The sequence below is a fragment of the Miniopterus natalensis genome, chromosome 5 (genome assembly GCF_054644295.1).
Source record: "Miniopterus natalensis isolate mMinNat1 chromosome 5, mMinNat1.hap1, whole genome shotgun sequence".
Lineage (NCBI taxonomy): Eukaryota > Metazoa > Chordata > Mammalia > Chiroptera > Miniopteridae > Miniopterus > Miniopterus natalensis.
This window is the reverse complement of record NC_142085.1, coordinates 14,495,315-14,510,971: the sequence shown is the minus strand read 5'-3', so window position 1 is coordinate 14,510,971 and position 15,657 is coordinate 14,495,315. Positions and strand designations below refer to the sequence as shown.

At 55.7% G+C, this 15,657-nt stretch overlaps 1 protein-coding gene across 4 annotated transcripts in view; it reads right to left on the bottom strand.

Moving 5' to 3' along the window:
- Window positions 1–8,033: 8,033 nt before the first annotated feature.
- The window catches only part of FOXP4 (forkhead box P4), a 50,997-nt gene continuing 43,373 nt past the window's right edge, over window positions 8,034–15,657 (bottom strand). For all 4 annotated transcript variants that reach the window (XM_087817386.1, XM_087817388.1, XM_087817387.1 and 1 more), the window contains exons 14-17: window positions 12,348–12,469; window positions 10,981–11,047; window positions 10,274–10,443; window positions 8,034–9,888 (exon numbers count right to left, since the gene is read on the bottom strand). In XM_087817386.1, coding sequence (XP_087673512.1) covers window positions 9,741–9,888; window positions 10,274–10,443; window positions 10,981–11,047; window positions 12,348–12,469 — 507 coding nt within the window. In that variant the 3' untranslated portion in view covers window positions 8,034–9,740. The remainder of the gene's footprint in view (window positions 9,889–10,273; window positions 10,444–10,980; window positions 11,048–12,347; window positions 12,470–15,657) is intronic.

Sequence of the window (15,657 nt, the reverse complement as noted above, 5' to 3'; positions counted from 1 at the left end):
CCTTCCCTTCCCTTCCCTTCCCTTCCCTTCCCTTCCCTTCCCTTCCCTTCCCTTCCCTTCCCTTCCCTTCCCTTCCCTTCCCCTTTCTTTCCTCTCTCTCTCTCTTTCTTTCTTTCTTCTTTCTGTGTCCCCCTCCCATTTCTCTTTTTCTCTGTTCACAGCCCCCACCCAGATCCCTTCCCATACCCGGGCCTGAAGGGATGCCTGTCAATGATCTTCAAGTGTCCCCGCTTCACGTCTAACCTACAAAACATCTTTTTTTTTTTAAATCCTCACCCGAGAATATTTTTTCCATCGCTTTTCAGAGAGAGTGGAAGGGGGAGAGAGAGAGAGAAACATTGTTGATCGGTTGCCTCCCGCAGGCGCCCTGACCACACATGCCCTGACCCGGGCAGGATATATGCCCTTAGGTGGGAATCGAACCCGGGACCCTTCAGTCTGCAGGCCGACATTCTAACCACTGAGCCAAACCGGCCAGGGCTACAAAACATCTTATAAAAAACAAAACCAGCCATGGACATGTCATTCACTGCTCAAAAATATTTTGTCTAGAGTGAAATGTTCAAACTCCTGAGTTTGCAGGCAAGTTTCCAGAGTCTGCCTCCAATCCTGCCACGACTCCTGGGCACAGTCACTCTGAACACACTGGCCCTTTCCCACGGTTCCCTCTGCCCTTCTACCGGGGGGGGGGGGGGGGGGGGGAGCCCTGCCCACACCCTCATCTAGGTTCCCAACCGCGAATCGAGTGTGTCACTTCTCTGCATACATACCTGTCTCTCTTTGGGGTTCTCTGAGGACAGGGACTGTGTCTTATCCATCCGTACACTCAGGGCTTAGCTTGGGGACGTCTATGCGGTAGGTGCTCCGTAAAGGTTGGGTGTATGAATGACCGACTTTATAGTTATACAGCTGACCCTTGACCAACACGGGCTGGAACTGTGCGGGTCTGGATTTTTCAATAAATGGACAGTCGGACCTTCATATCCTCAGGTTTTATAGCCACAGACTCAACCAACCGCAGACGCAAAGGGCCGACTGAATGCATTGTTTTGTGTCGTTTTACATGAGGACGGGACTTGCGAATCCTTGGGTTTTGTATTTGCAAGGGGTCCTGGGGCCGATGCCCTGGCAGATACAGAGGGGTGATTGGAGTTAGGTTTTTGGGGGAGTCAAAAGTTGTACGCAGGTTTTCAACGGCTCAGGGGTCGGCGTCCCAGCCCCAGCACTGTTCGAGGGCTGACTGTACTTCGTTATTTGGGGGGGGTGTAGTCCTTTGCACGCTGCGGCCTTCATTATCACTATGCGGACAGGTTTTCTAGGAAGACCTTTTTAATAATTGAAAGCCCTTGGAAGTGTCATAAGAGGGACCTTCTCTGTGTCAAGGATTGTGTGCGGCTGAAGGAAGGGGATGTTCTTTTGCATATGGCCTTATGTTGATTGATAGATTGATAGATAGATTGATTGATTATTTTAATTCTTTACACACCAGAGTTCTCTCTCCAACTGTCCTGTAGGCCAGGTTGCGGGCTCCATCCCCAGTCGGGGGCGTGCAGGAGGCAGCCGACCAAGGACTCTCCCATCATTGATGTTTCTCTCTCTCTCCCTTCCTCTCTCTGAAATCAATAAAAGTATGTTTTTAAAAATACACAAAATCATCATAGCTGAGGAAATTAATAACAAAACCTTTCCTTGACATTCCATGGCTGTGTCCCCCCTCCCCTACACTTCTGGGGTCCTTTCTCTCCCTTTGCTACTAAACTCATGGGGAGAGAAGTTCACCTCTGCTTCCTCTCCACACACTGACTCCTCAGCTCTTCACTCTTTCGCTCTTGCTCTCCTTAGAAACTATCCTGTCCTATGGTGCCAGAGGCTTCCCATTGTCAGATCCCTGCTGCTGCTGCTGGTGGAGTCTCCCAGGCCTTGAATTCTTTGAACAGTGCAGCCCCTGTCGCTGCAGACCCCGGCCTTGGCCTCGGGACCACCGTCTTCTGGTTCTCCTTCCTCCTTGCCCGCTGACCATCTCCACCTTCCTTCATAGCCATGCCTCTTGACCCATGACCAGATGTAGGCCCAGAGCAGCTTGATGTCTTGCCCCCTGCACGTCCAGTCTAACAGTTGACCTCTTCCTTGGTCCTATCTTGAACCCCAAAGGGCTAAAAAGGTGGGAATTCTTCCAGTGGCTCAGCACCCAAAACTTAGGATCATTTTTTTGTTTTTAAATAAAATATTCCAGCCAAACAAAAGGTACAGGGAACAACAGAATGAACCTCTGTGTTCTTACCACCCAGCTCAAGTGTTCCCACCACCCAGTTCAAGTGTTCCCATCACTCAGCTAAACTGTTCCCACCACCCACTTCAAGTGTTCCCACCACCCAGTTCAAGTGTTCCCATCACTCAGCTAAACTGTTCCCACCACCCACTTCAAGTGTTCCCACCACACAGTTCAAGTGTTCTCATCACCCAGCGCGTGTTCCCACCATTCAGCTCAAGTATTGCCACCAACCAGCTCAAGTGTTCCCACCACTCAGCTAAAGCATCCCCACCACTCAGCTCAAGTGTTCCCATCCCCCACTTCAAGTGCTCCCACCACCCAGCTCAAGAATGAGCCCTTATTGATATACTCGAAGCCCACTGAGTACCCTTCCCTATTGTATCCCCTCTTTCCCCAGAGGCAGCCACCATCCTGAATTTGTTGTTGACCATTCCTACAAATTCTTTAAACCTCTGCCACATGTGTAGGTGCCCTTACATGATATTTGGGTTATTGCGCACGTTTTCAAGCACTGTGTAAATGGCAATGCTTTCTATGTATCTTCCTTCCACTTAGCTTTTCCCCCTCACATTCACTCTGCTGATACAAGGAGCTCCTGTTCGTGTGTTTTCTCAGCAGTATAATACTCCATTGTAAAACTGTGACTTTGGGGGGTACAACTGTTTTTGTAAATTTTTTCTTTGGTAACTATGTGCTGTCCCAGGAATAGGCACCTAGGATATCTCCGGTTGCTGTCATTCTTGACCCCCTTTTCTCATGAAGCCACCTAGCCCCATCTTCTATGCGGTTGTTCAAAAAACAGCTCCTGACATCGTTCTTCAAAGCAACCTCCCTATCTAGGACTTCACCACCTGTCACCTGGATGACCCCAGTAGTCCCCCAACTGGCCCCGCAGGCCCGGTGTGCCGCTTGGCCTATCCTCCCCGCAGCGACTTTCTCCCCAAACCCAATGCTGATCCATTACTCCTCTGCGCAAACCCTCTCCTGGGCACACTGCCCCTGGTCCCCAGCCCAGCCTTCAGGCCCTCCAGTGTCATCTCCCAGAACCCCGACCTTCCTGGCTGTCCCCCAAATGTCCTAGCCAGCCCCACTCTGCCTTCTCTCAGTTGTTGCTCCACTGGCCAAGCCCTCCTGCTAAGTCTTATCTTCCTTCCAGGGTTTTCCATAAGCCTCATCTTCTCTAAGAAGCCTGCTCTGGACACCTCCGAAGGCCACAGCACGTAGTGTTGAACCACTGACTTGGGCCCTGCCAAGCCTGCTGCGTATTTAGGTACACGGCTGTCCCCCTCTGATGTACACTCAAGGAAACAGGCCACATCTTTTCTTCCTCAGCATCACCACTTACTGAGTACCAGCAGAAGTGGGCCTGGTGCGCGGGGCTTCATAACCACTAGTCCATCGCACCCTCCCTCCATCTTCCAAGCAGGGATTCCTATCGCTATTATAGATTAGGAAACTGCACCACACTTCACTCGCCCAGGGCCTAGCCCAGTGCCAGAGCATGTAACTGAGGGTTGGCAATGACGGCTAGGCCAGGCTTCTGCAGCCCACTGGCCACCCTGTCCTGCCTCTGCCTCTCCTGCCTCTATTCAGTCCTTGTCTTCTGCCACCCTGACCTCCTCCAAGCTCCACCTCAGCCCCTCTGCAGGCCTAGAGCATCCCTCCTCTCCCATCTTCCTACCCAGATCTCCCCACCCCAGCTCCAGGATCACTCTGGTCCCCCTGACCACTATGGTATTTGGAATCCAAGACTATACTTCATTAACAGCTATTATGTGCTGAGGGCTTAAAATGTGCCAGACACCTTTTTATATGTTATATCATTAATCTTCTCAACAAGCCAGTAACGATCACCCCACTCCAGTCTACAGACAGGAAACCAAAGCCCGGAGAGGTCAAGAGGCTTTCCCGGGAACACAGAGCTAGCAAGCAGCAGAGGCAGGGTTTGGACCCTCAACGGGCTGACTCCTGTGGGGCCTGGGTTGACTCCCTGCGATACTTGGCACTCAGCGGATCTCCGTCAGGTTCCCAGCCAGAGAAAGTCTCTGAGAACACAGCCCCGTCCTGTGCTTCTCTGGGGCCCGCCTGCCCTGCACGCAGCCCACCGCAAGCCCTGAGACAAACTGTCCGAGTTCCAGATCATGGAGCAGGAGGGCCACTGAGCCACAGAGGGGTGGAAGCCTTCCAGTCTGGCCAGGAGCTCCAGAAGGCTCATGCTCAGCCCACCTCTGTGCCATCCTGTGAATCTGGCCCATCTTCCAAAGGTTGCCAGCCAGCCCACCACCCCCACCCACCCAGCCCCTCCTGCCTAGGACAGAGGGCCTTTCAGCCTTGGCTGCCACCATGATCACCTTCTCAGGAGAGGCTGTTTTTCTAAACTTTTGATCCTGAGGTGGAGACAGGCTGCAGGTGTGGAGGGGGCCTGGGCCTGTGCGATGGCGTGTTACTGCGGCTACCATGTGGTATGTGTCCCTGCCCTTGGTGGACCCCTTGGTGTAAACATATCTGAGCAGTGGCCTGTGTGCGCCCTGGTGTGTCTGGCCATGCTCAGGTGTATGCTTTTGGGAGCGTGTGGTCGCTGTGAGCTCCCCTCACACAAGGGCCTCTTTGTCTTCGCTGCTCTGACTCCCTTTTCCATCAGAAGGCCCCTGTTTGGTTATTTTTATAGGGTGTCTCAGCTTTTTTCTCCAGTTCCCTCTGTCCCTCCGTGACTATTCCAAGCCCCAACGTACCTCATCCTGCCTAGGCAAGAACAGCAGCTGGGGAACTCTGAAGCCAGTGCCTAATGCCGGGCTCTGGGGCACTCTGTACCTCGGTTTCCCCATTGGGAGTCTCCAAAAGATGGGGAGAAAAGCCAAAGGAAACTGTGCCAGTAGAAAGCTGGGAGTAAGCCACTGAGCCTCCCTCGTCTCTTTCCGCACTGGAAACCCGTGGTTCCTCATTCCTATGCTTCACCTGTGAACTTCTTTGATGTCCTGCGTCTCAGTTTCATCATCTGTAAAATGGGGATAATAACTGTATCTAACTCAGAGTTGTGAGGATTATATGAACTATAAAGCTTCTAGACTAGTGTCTGGTACATCATAAAAGCTCATTAAATGTAATTATTGCCAGTACAAATCTTTATGGAGCCCTTCGGTGTGCCCAGTGTACTAGGCTCCAGATCCGTCCTCCCTCCAGGTCCCCTCTCGCCTCTCCCCCCAGCTCCCTTTTCTGTTTAGGATGCTTCACAGGCCACAAGTTGGAGGGGTTTGGGAAGCCCGCCAACAGGCGCCGTTTCTGCCCCGGGATAGAGGCTGCTCTCTGGGCCTGGGGTGGCAGGATGGCCCTTCTCCAGGGCGGTGGAGCCCCTCCTCCCACACCCCACACCCACACATCTTCCCCTTGGGCAGTTTATCCCAAGGAGGAGCATAATGTCCGCTTTGTCTACAGCGCCCTCTGCTGGCTGCTGGCAAAAGACTTTGGGCAAAGGTGGCCACCAGTTAATGGCAGGAGGGAAGAGCTTTCTGAAGGTGAGGGAATCGGGGATTCTGCCCAATACAGAGCCCAGAGAGCTCCAGAGCGCTACCTTCTCACTCTCAAAATGTCAGCTTGGAGTACCCCTCTTTTTTTTTTTTTTTTTTTGCCAACCTAAGAACAGTTTCCAAAGATAACTTCCCTCCCCCCCTCAGGGCAGAAACACTAAGAGCAGGACAAGCTGCCAGCCACAGCTAAGGACCTGCCCCCCAATAGCTTCAGAAAGGAGAGAGGCTAGACAGCATGCAGAACTTCCTGACAGCAAAGCAAGATTATGGGGCTCTTAAGAAGGTAATGGGGTGGGGGGTTCGCTTCATAGAATCTGTCAGATCAGTAAGAAAATTGTAAGCCCAATACACTCAGAAGGTGGTGGTCCACAGCAGCCTCCTGTTTCTTATATTGCAGGACCCTCTCCTCTGCCAAAGCCCAAGATAGACCTTCACCCATGTCCAAATGCATTTCCCATATCTCTGTGGGAGGAATAAAAAAAAAATCAAAACAAAAACTCTAGTTGAAGCAGGAGAAACTGCAGTTAGACTGCTGGGAGAACTGTCCCCAGAGAGGCTGAGGGTAGCTTCATACCTTTAGAGTCTCTTGGGCCAGCCTGTAGAGCAGACCTATTTCTTCCAGGGTGGAGAAAGGGAGCTGGGAGCCTAATAGTCAACACTTTTGGACGCTCTGGGGCTTTCCAGGGAGCTGGTGGGTCCTGGAGGAAATAAGTGGCTGCAGTGCAATTGGGGGTAATTGTTTTATTGCATTGTAGAGAATGCCTTGTTGAGATTACACACAGCTAGTTGTATGCACAGGGCTGGCAGCCTCCACAGAGGACAGGGAGGGGCAGAGACCACACCAGAAGCCCTGCAGTGCTACTTCTTTATAGTGTTTGGTGGGCTGGACTGCGGGAGGGGGTGAGGGACTCTGATCCCTGGCTGAGCTCCTTTTGGCCGCATGTCAGAGATGTCCTCTCTAAGGAGGGGCAGGGAATTCACCCAGGCTCTAGCCAGTGTCCAAAGGATCAGGGCTGGGGAGGAGGCAGAGTGGATGGGGTGAGACAGAGAAAAAGAGAGTGTGAGAGGGACCGAAGGAAACAGTGGTAGAAAGGATGAGACAGGCCTGGGACAGAGACGTCACAGACTCAAGCTCCTGATCCTACCTCTCCTTTCCTGCCCTACTTCTCCCCAAGTTTGACTTTTGGGAAGTTCCAGCAGTTTGGTGATTGGTGGGAAGGGTGACTGATTCCAGTTTTGCTTTCTCAACTCCGTTCCCTCCCTCCCCACTTCCCCAAGTACAGCTGACCTCTGAGGGACACCAGCTTGAACTTGCTTATGTGTTTTATTTTCCACATTCTGCTGGCCCTCTGGTCCTCGGCATGCACCTGCGGGCTCAACCAGCCTCGGGTGCAGAGGGCTGGCTGTGTGCACTGTTACTGCTCTGCGTCCCTTTATATAAGGGACTTGAGCACCTGTGGACTTTAGTGTTGGGGATCCTGGAACCGATACCTGTGGACACCTAAAGATGACTGAAGGTTTGGGGGAGTCAAAAGTCATACATGGACTTTCAACTGTGTGGGGAGTAAGCGCCACTAACCCCCATTTTCCAAGGGTCAACTGTACACACTCCTTCCAGGGCGCTGCCCGATAGAGGTGTGAGGGACCCGACCCTGGGAGGTGTCAGGACTCACCTTTGGTTTCAACAGCTTGGACTGATTCCTCCTTTCCTTCTCTCCCCCACCTGTCCAGGGTCCCCTTTACACAGGTCAGAGTACCCACCTTCCCGACCGAGTCCACCAGCACTGACACTGTACACGTGGGCACGTGGGCATTCAACAGCCCTACCTGGCAGCTCGATGCCACCCACACCCCCCCCCCATGCAGACAGCCCCCACAAAGACACGGGCGGTGGGCCCTGGGTAAAGGCGTCCACAGCAGGACTCACTGCTGAAAACAGCCTGGCAGGCACTTGTATTTCAAACCTGAGCAGGAACTGGGGTGAGCTGTGACTTTGGCAGAAAAGAATGAAAGAGCATCTGGCTTGAAAGGAAACACCAGAGTGCCCAGGTGATGAGCGCAGGAGGGCGCAGGAGCAGGGGGACGGCCCTGCTGTATGCCTGGTGGCTGACCGGTGCCCTCGCACACACAGCGCCCCCCCCCAGTGCCTGGCTGGTGCCTTCTGCGCCCCAGCTCCCCAGAGCAGGCCTCTTCCACTTCAATGCCCCCCCACCTGGCAACACACGCAGGGCCCGGTGTATAGAGGACGTTTAATATTTCTGTGCTGGTCAAACGAAACACAGGTGGGGAGTACACAGGGGAGGGGGCGGCTGGCCCCCTGCCTCTCGGGAGGGGTGGCTTGTGAAGGGGTGTATGTGAGGGTTTCTTGGGAAATAGTCCAAGGAGTCTTCTCAGCAAAGGGGCCTGGCCTGGGGTGTCACGAGCATCCAGCACACCCAGTCCGTGGCCTCAAGTCGGGATCCCCCATAGGGGGTCTGTGGAGAGTTTCACTTTTTTTCCAGCTCCTTGGCTGGAATCCACACTCCCAGCATGATGGGGGACTTGGTCCTAAAGAGGGGTCTGGAGAGCCCCCGGGAAGCAGCCCAGGGGTGGGACTAGGGCTTTGTGCCCACGGCCCCAGGGACGCGGGGCTGCGGGCAGCCCACCTCCTCCCTTGCGCTCTTTCCCTCTCCCAGGCTGGGCAAGAGCAGAGGGGAGGGGGGCAGGGCCCCCAGGTCCTACTGAGTCCCAGGGTCCTCAGGGTGGGGTGGAGAAGGGGTGGAGAGAGGGTCTTGGCCACCAACAGACACTGTAAACTTTGGTTTAAAACAATAACTTAAGTGGAGGGCGGGCTTCCAGCCTGGGGCCGGGGGACGGAGCAGGAGGAGAGGGGGTGTCGGAGGCGACAAAGGAAAAAGCCAACAAAAAGTTTTGGTTTTTGCTTCTGGCATAAGAAAGGTCTTTGGTCATCCGTTTAACTGGGGGCACAGGGAAGGGGTGCTGAGGGAGGGGGAGGGAGGACTGCAATAGGGGACCTATAGGCTGGGGGTGGGGTGACCTGGTGGGTCACAGCAGCTGCCAAATTAATCCCACCAGTCCCGTGACAAAGGCAGGATGTTTGCGGCAGGCCAGGCACCACCTCTGCCCTGACTCCAGCCTCAAGGGTGGCTGGGCTCCCTTCACGGGCCCCACCTGCAGAAGTCGCCTGGCGTGGACTCTCTGGACCTAGTGGCGGCACAGGGCCTCTTCCTGTGCTCCTGGACCCCGGGGGCAGCCGCAGGGGCGGCCAGCAAAGAGGTGGAGGCCCAGCTCAGCCTGGGTCCCATCTCAGGAAGGGAGGAGGGGCTGGAGCCAGGTGGCCCTGCTCCCGGGGACCCCACAGGGCACACAACTTGTGCTACCCCCGCTGTGGCTTTTGGTGGGCACAGCCGAGGGGGCTGGTTTCAAAACTCAGTTCCTCCACCCAGGCCAGGGTGGGGTGGGAGTTAAGGGTGGAGAATTTTTTTCTTCACAGTATGGAAAAGGTGGAAGGGAGCACAGATTGAGGAAGTGGGGGGCCTCTGGCTAGAAAAACACCGCCAGAGCCAGGTGCGAGGGGCCCTGGGTCTGAGAGGGGTGGCTTAGCCCCGCCCGCGGGTCTCCATGGCACTGCGGGGCCCTGTCGGGAGAGCTGGTGGGGAGGAGGGCCCTGCTGCTGCTGCTGCTGGTGGCGGGGAGGGTTTGAGGAGGGGTCTGGGCCCTCCGTGTCCTCTGCTGGTCCCAGACCAGGGGTTCTGTTTCCCCTTGGGGGCGGGACCGTCCCTGCCCTTAGCGTCTGTCAGTCAGGTCACGTTGGGAGTTGCTGGCCCAGCCCCCATCTGAGTCCCAGAAGTGCCTTGAGGTTTGGGCGGGGCTGTGGAGTGGGGTAAGTGGGGCCTGGGTTCCAGGAGGGGTCTCACCCCTGTCCTGCCTGCCCCTAGAGGCCCTTAGGAGAGTTCCTCTCCAGGCAGCTCCTCCTCCAGGTCCCTGTCTTCTGCAGGCCCTGTGGTGCTGGGGTTGGGTGGCCCCAGGGGGGGTCCGGGCCTTCTGTCTTCCTCTGCCTCCGCAGGCTCCTCTTTCACCTGCACCTGGTGGCTGTGACAGAAGGGATCATGTGGGCACCTTGGTGACCTTCCCCTGCTCCCCAGAATTTTGGGGCACAGAGGGCTGTCCACAGCTCACCTCCCCGGGACCCCATCACCTCTGAGCCACTGGGGATGGATGTCCCCCAGGGCTCTCGTCAAAGGAAAGGGGGGAGAAGATAATAAAGGAGAGGAGTGAGAAGGGAGGGGGGAAAGGGGAGGTAGGGAGAGGGGGGTAAAGGCAGGAGGGGAGAGGGAAAGGAGACCAACAAGAAGGGAGAGGTCACCTGTCTTGGAGGAGAGGTCTGGGGTGGGGGTGATCCCACCTGCAGCGGGAGGAGGCTCCCTCCCTGACCCCTATGGGCACGGGGGTGCGGGTGTCCATGCCGTGTGCTCACCTGTACTGGGGTGGGGACAGGCGAGGCGGGGTGCTGCTGCCGTTGCTGGGGAGTGGCTCCCCCGGGGCACCCACGTCGTCGTGGCTGAGGGGCAGGAGGCTGCTGGCAGAGCCGGGGTTCAGCATGCCAGGGCTGTTGAGGAGGGGGAAGCTGCTCTCGGCCAGGGCAGCCTGGAGGACACAGGGTCGGCCCTGTCAGTGGCTGTACGCAGCTGGGTTTTGTCCCTTCCCCACCCCTGCAGAGCCTCCTGTGCCCGTGTCCACACTGGCAGCGCCCCCAGCACAGACTCAGCCTCTCCAATACCACACACCTCCCAAGGCCAGGGCTCTGACCCTGCCCTCCTCCCTCCCAGCTTTCCTGGGAATCTGGGCCTGACTCGGTCCCTTTCCAGGAGACAGAGGACCTCTGGGGTGATGAGCCAGGGAGGGAGACCTGTGATGACACCACGGGCCCTGCTGTCCCAGACCTAGTCCTGAAAGCAGAAGTCCACCGCACCCCTCCCCACCCTGCTGCAGCTGCGGTGGGTGGGCAGAGGGGGGTTTTGGCCACCCAGAGTAGTCTTCCCCTCTCTCCTGGCCCCTCCCCTCCTCCTCCACAGGGGCCCCTCGGCAGGGAGGGCGGAGGAAGGTCTCTCTCCAGGCCAGTGTGTGTGGAGGGGGCAGGAGGGGGCAGGGGCGCAGCTGGTGGGCTCTGGGACGGACCGTCACCTGGTAGCTGGCATTAAGTGCTCCGTAACTGAGACCAGAGATCATGTTCTTCACCAGGGTGGGGCTCCTGGAGGAGAGAGAAGGAGGGTTTGGTCCATTCATTCACGTCCTCTCCCTCACACCTTGGCCCTGACTAAGGGCGTGCTCTGTGCCAGGGACGGTCCTATTCATTATCCTGGGGCAGGGTGGGCACTGTCTCTGAGCCTGTGTGCCCCACTTTACTCAGTCCTCACGCTGACCTGGCACAGCAGGTGAGGAGCTGGGGCTTCAGAGGCCCTGGAACACGGGAACCCCTCCCAATGCCTGTCTTCACACCATGCCATCCCAGTCCTTTCCCCTCTAGTCTGGATTTTTTAATGTTCGGCAAGGTCCAAACTATAGCCTCGACAGTCCCGTATTTGTAAATTCGGGACATCTAAGTCATGTACTCGGTCAGGCACCACATGCTCCAAACCAAAGGCTTTTCTGCACAGGACAGAGTTCAGAGTTGGTGAGGGAAAGCAATGACTCAACGCTGTGCCTCTTTCACAATGATTACCTCCAGTTTACAAGAGTGTCTCAGAGAGGTTAAGGAGGTGGCCCGAGGTCACACAGCTGGGAGAAGTAATTTGAACCCAGGTCTCCTGATTCCACGTTGGTAATGAGACATAAAGATACCAAGCGTGGCTGGCATGTGGGCACTCAGAAGGGTATGGCTTTCCTTCCCTTCTCCAGGTCCTGACCCTGATCCAAGCCCCACAACTGCCCAAGGGTAGAGAGGCTCTTGTCCAGGGAGAAGGAATCTTGAGAAGGCCTTTGGTGCTGGAAGGGAAGCCCAAAGAGGATGTTCTGACTCTTCCCCCCAGGTTCCTCAGTTTCCACTGAAAATGCTATGCGGTGGAGCAGATCACAGAAGATGGGAGGTCAGAGACTCAGCTCTGCCACGAATCTGCTGTGTGACCTCCCTCCAGCCCCTTGTCCTCTACTGTCAAATGAAGAGGTGAGGCTCAGGGATTTTGGTGGGCTCCTCCTGTGATAAGATGGGGGAAAGTGGCTCTGGGGATGGCAGCCCCCTTACCAAGGCCACACTGGTTGGCATTTGCCCATGTCCCACCTCCGGCCATGCCTCCTTGGGGCCTCTGTCACCTTCCAGTGCCAGGTGCCCCTCGACTCCTTCTCTCAGTCAGAAGTAAGGGTAGATAGAATAAGACATAAACATCCTCTCTCTAATCATCAGTCATTTCTAGATTCCAGTCTCCCCTGAGGCCCTGCAACCCTTTTCTCACCTCATTCCCAAAGTGGGAAGGATTGGGTGCACTGGGGAGGCCAGGGGGTGACCTGGCACACGCCCTGGTGGGTGCACCCTGCCCAGGTCCAGGCCCACATACCCAGTCATCTTTGGCGGTCTCCGCTTCTGATATTCCCGCTCGTCCACAGTCCACACGGCGCCCTTGACGTTCTCCACACGCACGAAGCACTTGTGCAGGCTGAGGTTGTGCCGCACGGCATTCTGGGGGTGCAGTGACAGGGGCAGGTGCTCAGAGGCAGCCTCCTGGGCCCCACCTCTGCTCAGGTGAGCACATGCAGGAGAGTCCTTGTCCCACCTCCCCTCCCCCAGGGACCAGCAGGGGAGGGGAGGGGCGAGAGGAGACCTGGGTCAAGGGACGGAAGGCCCCTCTCCAGCCCTTAGGGCCAGGGGCCCCCAGTGTCTTCACTACTATTGTCTGCCCCTCTTCTTCCCACCAAATTCTGTAAAACTGTCTACCAACTAAATGATACCTAGTTAGCAAAACTGTTTTGTCATCATTAATCAGACATGTAGCTGTTACTCGGGGCCTCTGATTGCCAAGAGGTCACGCTCAGGCCTTGGCACCTCAGTGAGCCTGGAACACCTTAGCTCAGGTGCCCCCAGAATTTCCATTAAACTTTTACAAGTTTTGGGAGTAACTCGGGAAGTCTGCCGCAGCAACTGGGAAGGTGGGAGCCACGGCTTGGAGCTGTGCCTCGGAACAGACAGCGTGTTGACAGCCGGAGGTACACAGCAGAGGCCTAATGCACACTTGCTGAAATAAACTGGGAGAAGGAGCGTGGGTTTAGCAGCTGGAAGGCAGGAGGAAGAGAGAAAAGAGGAAAAGTCACCTTGGCGCTCCCACCTCCGCCTGGCAGGATAACTTCTGGAATTGAGGTCATCTGGTTTGTAGGACACTTGGGTGAAGGTGGGGGTGCCTGGCCCCATTTTCTGCCCCCCTCCCTGGGAGCCTGGGCTAGGGCCCTAATCCACCCACTCCCCCACCCATGTCTCTCAGTTCTGTCCCTGCACTCTTCTCTCTCAGCTTCACTCCCCAGCCGTCCCTGTCCCTGTTACCTGTCCTCCTTCACCCCCCCCCCTTGTCCCCATCTTGTCTCCTCTTTACATTTCTAAATGGGGAAGAAAGCAGGCAGGGCGGGCAGCCTGCGCCCCTGGAGATCCCCTCTCCCTCTCTCCCTTCCAACTCTTGCCACTTGCAACTGGCCCGATTTCATTACCAATTTTAATTTGCCTCTAATTAAATCCTGTGTATTTTTCCGACTCGCTTGCTAATCCACGAGGGAGGCGGGCGGCTGGAGTGGAATCTCTTGGAGCGATAATTACAAAGGGCCTAATCACGCCGGGGCTCCTGCCTCGGAATAAATTTGCCCGCATTACGGGGCTCCGATCCTCCGCTTTGCAAATGAGAATGACCCCAATTTCCGAGGATGGCCTCACCGGGGCTTTTTTCCCTCATTTCGAAGCCTGATTCGTGATGAGAGACTAATTCGTTACGCTGAAACATTAACGGCAATTTAAGGGGTCTGGCGGGGGCTGCGTAAACAAAAGGATGGGCCCACAACATGGGCCCTGGAAGGGGACGGACACAGGGAGAGGGCTATTGAGGACCATCAGCTTGGCAGATGGCAGCTCTGTCCCCGGATGAACGGCAGCTGGCCTGGCCAACACCGGCTCCCAATCCTTCTGCCCTGGTCTGAAGCAGATAGCACCTCAGGGTGGGAGCCAGAGGGGTGAAGGACGAGGGAGGAAGGGAAGCTGAAACAGTTGAGGAGGGACCTCAAGGGGAGATAAATGGGTGGAAAGGGGAGGTGGCAGGGAGAGCTGGGTGTAGACAGGATGCATTTACCAAGTACCATGAATGAAGCTGCAAAACTCCCAAAGGTCAAAGTAGACCTCAAGCTGAGATGGAGTCCGCTGTACCATGAGGAGGGCACAAGCAGTGCCCCAAGTGGCAGAAGCAGCAGCAGAGCACTGCTGACTGGGAGGGCCACCCGTCCAGTCATTGAGCCAGCTTCCTATTGGGGCTTAGGCCAGGTGAGGGAGATGGAGGTGAAGACTCTGGCAAGAGCCACTGAGGTGACCAAGGCCGGGCAACCAGTTGAAGGTGGCATGAAGAGGCTGAGGGAGTTGGGCTATGGGGGAGGGTGGCCTCATGACAATCATCAAGTGGTTTAAGAAAGCCACCTAAACCAGTTCCCCCTGATCTCAAGAAAGGAGAGTAAAAACTGCAGTGAGGTGGTACAGTTAAGAGAGAACAGGAGAAGGAGGGTAGGGGGGTGAATGGTACTCTGCCCCCAAGGAAGAGATTATCTTACGGAACCGAGGCTCTACATTGTCACCCCTAAAGGCAAAGGATTAATGTGCAACATTAAAGTAAACATTAGATAATAATCATAATGATTCATACAGGACTCTACCGTTTACAAAAGCTAATATCCAACTGGCCTGGAGGCTGGAGACAGCACCAGGAGGGCCCCAGGAAGGCCCTGCCGGCTGAGAAGGCAGGGCTGTGGTTGGCAGGAAATGACATCACTCGCAGCCAATCAGAGCCTCATAGCTTCTCACCCAAGCTTTGGAAATAGGACATGGGGATATAGAAGATCATGGAGCAGTCTCTCCTGTTGCACTTAGCACACACCCAGAGCAGAGAAGGCTGGGCCCCGTGCAGACTCCACCCAGGCCTGGCCACTGGTGAGGAGGGGGCCTCAGTGACACTTGTTGAAACCTGGTGGGATGGGGGGGGGGGGGGGTAGCCAGCTTAGCTGCAGTTTCTGCACTGGCCAGCAGGGGGACCCAAGAGCCAGGGATCCAAGTAAGGTTCTGAGATAGGGACTCCTCCTCAGGTATCTAAACTTCCCATAGGGTCCAACACTCCCCTCTCTTTTCCCCCACCCCTCCCACCACTCTACTAAAAAGACACTAATTTTCTCACCCATCAGATAGACAGACACAGGCTCACAGACACACAGACCACCTTTGCCATAGAGAAACCAATGGCTTAGCAGCTCAGCCCAAATCTCAATGTCCTATTTTTCTAGGGTTCCTCCCTTGCCTGTTTCTGGTCCCTCAGGAAAACTCTTATGGGCTGGAGGTGTTGAAATGACTAATTGGATGGAGACAATTATCTTCCTGCAGCCGATGGCAGAGTTGGGGAGTGTGTGACTGCCTGTGTTTGTGCCCCAGTGTATACAGTCCATGGGTCTCGCTCCACCCACGTGTCTGGACCTGCACTCCTCCCACCCCCACTCCATCCTGAGCTTCAGAGCATGCGCCTTTAGCCAAGGAATCCGGACCCTTAGGGTCTCCTGTGAATGTAACCCAGACCTCCCTACCAGGCTCAAGCATTACCGACTCCTGGGGGCCCTACTTCATGGGGCTGGAGTCTCTGG